Consider the following 8,777-nt stretch of genomic DNA (forward strand, 5'->3'; position numbering starts at 1 on the left):
CCTCTGAACAACAGTGTCCTGGTGAGTGAGAACATTTTCTTGCCAGGCAAAATTGCACCTCATTAGCTCATTGTTATGGATGTATCCAAATAAATGTCACTAGAAAACCGCTTAAACAAATGCAAATGCAGCTATTTAATCTGGCTGGACATTTTGACATTGCTAGCCAGTATGGCAATGAAACATTTAGAACAAACGACTGGGTCGCGTCTCTAGCAACCAAACAGATAGAACAAATGAGCAGCTGGCTTGGCTAGATTTGTGTCGGGACTATATCTTGTGGAAGGATGAAATAGTATGAATAAATGCACCAAAATAACGTTTTTATTGAAAAAATGTCAATCAGTATTTGAATATGCTGGTAACCCATATAAAAGTGATAATGCCCTCGAAGCTTGTGTTTGGAGGATATACTTGCACGGTTTGCCGGATCTCGACTTCGTCTCGGGCTTAACAACACCAGTGTCAATGAGTTATTAAATTAATCAGTTATTCTGCACTCTGGCACAATCAGACGAGAGTGCTATGAAATCGGAGTAGGTAGCCAGAGTGAATTTACGAACACACCCAATATATCCTCCAAACAGTGTAGGCTCCTCAGAGGAGGAAGGGGAGGACCATCCTCCTCAGTGAAATTTCCTAAAAATAAAAATAGTGAAACATTACAGCTAGCTTCTGTCCTCCTCTGGGTACATAGACTTCAATACAAAACCTAGGAGGCTCGTAGGCCTCACCCCTTTCCATAGACCTACATGGTAATTATGACCACTTCCGGAGGACGACCTCCAACCAATCAAAGCTTTTGCAGTATGAACTGGATTAGGATCAGCGAATTAACCTAGTGTGTTGTATTGGGATTTTGCTGTGGAATAAGGCGCGACAGGGTTCTATGTGTTGAGAAGCTTGGTGAGTTGATGACATGATTGGATAGAGATTGAAAAGTGATAGTTGAGCATTTTTGGGATATTATACAATTCAAGTTAGTTCCTTAAAATGACCTGATACGGAGGAGTTTGATTATACATTGTTTTCTTGGTTTTAGAACTTTTGTGTCCAGTTAGTGCAATTTATTTGAATTTGCCTTGCTAACTTAAGTAGCAGCAGCTAGCTAGCTAGCTACCAGCTCCAGTGTGCAGTTTTTGCCGTCAGCGCTACCTCAAGTTTTGATGACTTTTTGTTGAAGAACCCCTTTCATTCTCTGGGGGTACACGGAAAATAAGTGAATTAAAACAGAGGGTCGACCTCTGCCTGAGATCAGTTTCACGGAGAAGGATGTAGAGGCGTTCAATACCAATTGGTGTCAAAAGTATAACAGTAGCTGGTTAACAGGGAGCCTCTCATCAAAGTATTGCTGGCCTTGCTTGCTTTTTGGAAAGTCAGCCTTTGGCCAAGGAGGGGTACAGTGACCTAAAGAACATTGATCGTTCTGCTAAACGCCAAAAGCAGACAGCATTTATATGCCCACATCAGGTTCAAGCTTCTGTAAAAAAAAGGCCACATCGATCATGACAAAGGTCTGCGTTTTCAAACTGCGCAACACAATGAGAATTTAATTAACAAATAAACCTACCATTAAAATTATAGACTGATCATTTCTTTGTCAGTGGGCAAACGTACAAAATCAGCAGGGGATCAAATACTTTTTCCCTCACTGTAAATCTTGTTGGGGCAATAAAATAAAAATTGTGGGATGCATGCCAGTAAAGCCACCACACAACACTAAACAATACATTATTTGCACTATAATGGTGACAAACGTTGCCCACAAACTGTAAGGGCCTACATAAAGCTGTCCCAACAGCAGAGTCCCAACACCTTACCACTGCAACAGTTCATTCAGCCTCATTTACGGCTTTAAAAAAAAACATAGCTGATATGGCTGACTTGCTTAAACAAATGTGGTTTCTACTGACAATTGAGATGGACAAACTATGGCATTAGGGGATGACAAGCGGATAAGAGGCAATCCGTAATTTCAATTAAGACATTAATGCGGTAGCTAGGTTGGACGTAGTCAATATAACTACTTGTTCAGGACTTTTGAAATGTACAGCGACAGAATTCAGAAAATGGGCCTTTCTTACAGTGTTCTCCTTGTACAGTCCTGGCCAAAAGTTTTGAGAATGACACAAATATTAATTTCCACAAAGTTTGCTGCTTCAGTGGCTTTAGATATTTCTGTCAGATGTTACTATGGAATACTGAAGTATAATTACAAGCATTTCATAAGTGTCAAAGGCTTTTATTGACAATTACATGAAGTTGATGCGAAGAGTCAATATTTGCAATGTCGACCCTTCTTTTTGGCATGCTGTCAATTAACTTCTGTGCCACATCCTGACTGATGGCAGCCCATTCTTGCATAATCAATGCTTGGAGATTGTCAGAATTCGTGGGTTTTTGTTTGTCCACCCACCTCTTGAGGATTGACCACAAGTTCTCATTGGGATTAAGGTTTGGGGAGTTTCCTGGCCATGGACCCAAAATATTGATGTTTTGTTCCCCGAGCCACTTAGTTATCAATTTTGCCTTATGGCAAGGTGCTCCATCATGCTGGAAAAGGCATTGTTCGTCACCAAACTGCTCCTGGATGGTTGGGAGAAGTTGCTCTCGGAGGATGTGTTGGTACCATTCTTTATTCATGGCTGTGTTCTTAGGCAAACTGGGAAGTCAGAAAACAAGGTTGAATCATGATGACTTTAGTGATCTTCAGGTCGTAGCTCTAGAAAGAGGCCCGAGTTCCCAATTTACAATTCCGAGTTGGATGAAAGTCCAAAACATATTTTCCCAGTCGGATCTCGTTTTTCTCGAGTTCCCAGTTGTCTTGAACTCATTATTCAGATTTTGCCGTTCCAAGTTAAGTGGTTTTGAATGCGGCACAAATCATGCTTCATTGACAGCATGGCCAATGTTGAATGTTTATAATTGTAAACTAGGAAAAGAGACCCTTAATCGTAGATTTGGAACCACAAAGTCACTCCACTGAATAGCAGGCTAATGATTGCTTTGCAATGCTTGCAGTTAGGCACTGAGTCCTTCCAAACCACTCATCGTTGAATTTGAGATTTCCAACTTGTTTATGTCAAATGGCCGATGAGCACTGATGTTTTATCTGTAATTTTTCTTCATTATTTCTCTTCATATAACAAGGATTAAAACGGATTTGCCAGAGGACTTGATGGTCGACTTGATTCATGAAGATGACTGCTAGCTAAGATTTTGAAAGTATGAGGTTGACACGATCAGTCCAATCAAAGCTACTATAGATATAACGTGATTTGACGTCATTTTATCTGTGGCCAATGATCTTGAGCCTTCTTGGATGTGCACTTCTAATGTAACTCTATAGCAGCCCCCAAGGGGCTTGAGTTTTCGAGCTCTACCCTTAGACTTGGCAGTGACTTAGTGTCCCCATGAGTGATAGAACACTGAGCGATAGAACACTGAGCCAATCACTGCACAACGCTCCGTATTTTCTGCTGGCTTGCCCCACCACCACAGAAACCACTGAGCTAGGCTGAAACACCTGCATTTTGGAGCTGCCTTACTCAAGAAAACAAAAAAGAGACAATGTTTGTATGCACTGTTATTAACTCAATGATATATATATTTTCTTTACATTGTTTGTAAACTGATATGCGACACGTATTAATAATAAATAACACGCATAACAGGTTTTTTTTTGCTACAAATGTGGGCTTACAGCCCCACCTTCCCTGAATGACTGGTCACCACTGTATGGTTCTAAGATGAACTTAGCCTTAAGATATTTTTGGGAAACCGGGCCCTGTACAAGAGATTCTGTGGGACAGTACACCATGATGTTATGTCCTCGTCATGGCTGGTGTAGACAGTATGATAGACAGAGGCGGACAAAAATAAAGTAGATTTAAACAGCCAAGTTTGTTCATCAATCACTCTTTATTTGTCACACGTTATAAATTAGAGAACTTCACTCTTCGTCTCTCATCTTATCCCTTATCTATATTAATTTGTGAATTAATTCCCAGCATGCTCATGCTTAAAGGCAAATGGATTAATCTAATCTAATGTAATCTAAGGAAAGTTAAGAAACATCTGTAGTCCTTTTTCCTTAAAACAAGAAACAGTGATTATAATGGGTGATCTGAACTTAACATTTGAAAATGCTGTAGCATGATTAGAAAACATTTTGTAGGAAAACTTGGTACTTTTCCATCATGATATAAAACAGAACATATTTTGTCATTTTGAACCTTGTGATAATCTCTGTGTAAACAGTGCATTGCATTCTGTCCTAAAATATGCTCTGGATAAAAAAAGTGCATTTATTTTCTGAGGAATGTTGGGTGTGTGGTGGGAAGCTTCACAATAGCTATGTATTGTAAGATGAAGAGTTTTGATGGCTTGAATGTTTCTACTGTTCAAGCAGAAGGTCTAAAGGTCCTTAACAATCACAATGTTGTAAGTTATTTTATTTATGGTCCTCTCTGGGCACTGTTCAATCTGGAATCACAAATTACTATCTTGTTCCCAAACAGATTAAACAGTTTGCAGATAAAAGTTCACATCATGCCATGGCCACTCATTATTTGTAGAGGAAGTGGTGGTGTAGTCTATAAAAACTATAGACTCTGTTCTGCAGCAGGGTCTTCCTTGTGGCATCAGTGTTGTTTGGTCCTGTGGTCAGGTTTGTATTTGAGAAGCAGGCCGAGAGAGGCAAAGCCAAACAGCACCGTCTGGACAAACCAGAGGCAACGTGTCATTGTGCCGTCCACCCCTTTGTCACTGTGAAGAGACACAGACAGGCAGCAGTTTAGTCTCAGGTTCAGTGTCAGTGACTAGAACACAATGGCCCTTAAGGTATTGAGTAGAGTCCAAATTGGCAAATATAAAGAGAGGAGACAGAAGGCTGTGCATAGTAAGATCTTAAATGTAACTAGACATGCCGTTATACGATGCCCCCTTCTGGCCAAAACAAAACATGATGTGGAATGGTGCACTAGAAGAATCACAATAAAACTATTGTATTCGGTACAGTCAACAGTAGCTCTATGACTCCCACTTCTTCAATTCTCTTTGACCTTTGGGCAACATGAGTCAACACATAGGCTTAAACACCTTAAGAGTCGATTAGCTCCCCATGTGTTTATGCTAGAGACACCATTTCTTGTAACGGCTGTAGCTCAATCCCCTCTTTACACCGATATAAGGCTTATTCCATAACATGGGGCTTGGTAAAGTGGCCTTTTTCTACACACGAGAGGCTCCGGATGAGAAAATTGTCACAAAATTGTCTGTAAAACCCGAACCGTGTGAGCTAAGTAACTAATATGCCAAAACGGGAGACTTTCACAAACACGACAGTGTCGGTTGTTTTGGCTCTACGACATCCACAAGCTTCACAGCAGTCGTCTGACCTCTGTCGCGGACATCCTCATTTCGAAGAGGAATACAACCGAATACAAACGAATATGTCCCCAATATCGAAAGGGGAGACTCTCCCAAACAGATGTTATGCTCTATGACGCACACAAACTTCAGGGGAGTCGTCTGAAGGTTAACCCAGTACCGGGCTGTAAAAATTGCTAAAAGTGCGTAGGGGGTAAAATGTGACAAAAAATAACATGACCAAACATGTGTCAAAATAAAATACAAATATTTATTTTTGAACTTTTGGTTTTGCCATTTATCAATGTGTTATTCAATGCATTGGGCTATAGCAGTAAAGGCCAAATTCAATGTATTATCAAATATTTGTTTTATAACGACAAGGGTCCTACAATTCTAAATTAAAATGGCTAAATTCTACATTTAATGACCATCTTAAAACAATGATACATGTTAGCTTAGTAGATATTGCTTAGGCTTAGACCTACAGGGGTTTTAAGGTTTTGGGTTTTAAAGTAGGTGTGATAGCATATCACTAGAGGGAGCCTGATAGAAAGCAGAACAATTAGCACCCCCTGGAGGAGACATGGATATATGAACATCCATCTTACCTGCAGACCTTCATGGCAACAAGGGCTTCTGCCACGTGGATGACCCAGGTTGCCCACCATCTGAAACACAGAGCAACACCCAACATTCAGAATGAGGGTGTTTCTAATCAATGTCTAACAGCTTTCTTTAAAAAAAGTCTTACATTTTTTTCAGGCAAGTGACCAATGATTTTATGATTTCCTCAAGCTACAGTGTAATGGTCCCACACCACAGCAATTGATTAGAGATTCAAAAACAGAAAACACATTGGTCTTGTGCGGATATAAAATGTGTGAGTGTTTCTTTGATATTTCATAAGCGGTCATGCATGTGATTGATGAGTGGAAGTGTTACACTGTTAGAAAATGTTGTGAAAAGAGTGAGAAAATGGTGAAAGAGAGTGGGACACTGTGGATTATGCAGACTGACCAAGCCTCTGTATTCTGTGGGTACTTGGCACATCACTCGAAATCTCATTTACAGTGATATGGTGTGCTGGCAAACCTACCCAGTGCAGTAATTATTCCTTGATCATTTGCATGCTAAACCTAAAAGTATTGGTTATTACAGAGTTAGGCATAACAACTGTAGAAGCTGCATGTGCTATACATTGTAACTGCAGTTTCATTCAGCATTTCTTTCAATTTCACATTGACTATCCTCATTCTGACTATAAGGTTGTTTGGCCAACATTTTGACGAATATTACTTGATGACAGAATCTTGTAAACATTACCATGGAGAAACACTAACTTACCCTTTGTACATGAGAGAATGGTAATTGTCCACCAGGTATCTGGACAGGGTGCCAAGCGGGCCCAGGTTGTCATAGGGGACCTGCTGTGGCCAGAACACTGTCCACTGAAACACAGAACAGACATGCGGTCAGACGGTCAGTTCATGGAAAACACATAGTTTTCACTAAATAGCATGTTATAAACAGTGCCCCATACACATGAATTGCTTCCAAAACTTTTGACAACATTAATTAAGTACACATGTCCCCCATCCAAGTAATTTTCGAATATAATCACATGGTCAATGTAACATTGAGTTTTGAATATTATGTCCACGTCTGACAGGTTGCAACATGCTTAACAAAAAGACTATTCAGGCCTATACATTCCAGAGGGCTTCCAGCTTGTGCAGAGGCCATTGTGCACTAACTCTCCACTTTTGGCTCATCATTGTTCAGATATAGCCAAACTCATTTAGCTTCGCTGACAGTCCTAGCAAGCAGTTGTCACTGGGGTTCCAGTGTTGGCGCACACATCCTAACATTAGTATGACCTCATTTACATGACTGAGGAAGGCAACGCATACCATAGATGTGGTGGGGAAATTATGTGTCAATGAGGGGATATTATTTAGCCAGAATAGAACTAGACTACTAAGAGCCATATTGCACCCAAATGATCTTTTCACGCCTGCTATGTTAGGTTAAACTCACCCTTTCCCCACATTCCAAACATAATGCGTTATCTATGGCTGATAAATAGGCCTGCTTAGAGAAATGTCAAAGGCTATCTAACGTTACAATATAATGGAATTCTTTCGATCCTTTCCATTCCGCAGCGCAGGTACATTCTTCCACTCCCCCCACCCCCCTTAAAAGTCGGTCATTACAACGGAAACTATACAATATATATATTTTTCAATGAATTACACATTTTCAAATTAATTGTATTAGCCGGGATCTTACAGCAGGAATAATTAATATTTAACTCGTAGGGTTGATGACCTGGATACACTTTCATTGCACGCGCAACATCCAGGCTAACTTCGTAAGCTAAATACTGTATTACTTCGTCATGGACTTCACGGGAATTGAATAACAAAAACAACAAAAACAAATGTCTGAATAAAAGAAAGAAAGTTGGCCGAGTAAAATGGAGATCCACCCGGAGTCTATTCGTGGTGACGCTTTGGCTATGTTTACGCCACCGTGGCTGTGGCACAGTCAACTCAACCATTTGCTTTATAATTGCGGTGGTATTGCTTCAAAACCATCCACGTTTTGTGGCTTTGACTTACTGTGAAATATCCCATCGAAAGCGCCACTGTAGTTATCCAAAAAACACTGGTTCTTCTAAAATAATGACACCCGTCGCTTTTGGCCATGGTTGCGTTTAACTTGTCCCGCTCTCAAATTAACACGTGCAACAAAAACAGTAGGTACGCTTTTGTACCGAGACGGCTGTCTCTGAATGGGATTAGAGTAGGATGATGTCAATCTTTCTTTATCAGTCATATGATATCCAAGGTTCAATATTGATTTGAGACAAGTGCTATTTTGTTTCGAAATAGGAATAGCCTTGATAGAAATAAAGAGAAAAGTTAAAAGTGCATGCATTGCATGTGTGCATGTATTGTTGATTTATTATACATTTACAACTTTGAATAGAATAGACGAAAATCATTGGCAAGTAAATGTATTTGCCAATGGTTTTCGTCTATTTTATTCAAAAGGTATAGGATTAAAGCTCAGTAAAAGTGGGACATTATCCATCTAAGTGGCTAATGGATGTAGACTAGATCTAAACTAATGGTTCTACAGTAAAATGGTCGTGGGACCTAAGGTATTTACAATCTGATCCTCATAGTCTAGATATCTCTATCTGCATGACAATAACGAATCAATCACTTTATAGTAATTACACCATTAGTCAAATGGAAATTGGTCAAACTAGTTATTATTACTTACTTATTCACTGATTATTGCATGTAAAACTGTGTGTCGGAAGTATTTAAATCCTGAGCAAAACAGTTCATGAACTCAAAGAATAGCCTACATGAGGCCATTGTGAAATAGAGACA

General features: G+C 39.8%; 1 protein-coding gene across 1 annotated transcript; it reads right to left on the bottom strand.

Moving 5' to 3' along the window:
* Nucleotides 1-3,902: 3,902 nt before the first annotated feature.
* On the bottom strand, nucleotides 3,903-8,166 carry tmem254 (transmembrane protein 254). Its single transcript, XM_024425058.2, has 4 exons — nucleotides 7,995-8,166; nucleotides 6,718-6,821; nucleotides 5,982-6,041; nucleotides 3,903-4,767 (listed from the first exon to the last, which is right to left on the bottom strand). The coding sequence occupies exons 1-4, from the start codon at nucleotides 8,079-8,081 to the stop codon at nucleotides 4,644-4,646; spliced, it is 375 nt and encodes a 124-aa protein (XP_024280826.1). The 5' UTR covers nucleotides 8,082-8,166; the 3' UTR covers nucleotides 3,903-4,643.
* Nucleotides 8,167-8,777: the final 611 nt, after the last annotated feature.

Source organism: Oncorhynchus tshawytscha, linkage group LG01 (genome assembly GCF_018296145.1).
Source record: "Oncorhynchus tshawytscha isolate Ot180627B linkage group LG01, Otsh_v2.0, whole genome shotgun sequence".
In the NCBI taxonomy this organism is placed as follows: Eukaryota; Metazoa; Chordata; class Actinopteri; order Salmoniformes; family Salmonidae; genus Oncorhynchus; species Oncorhynchus tshawytscha.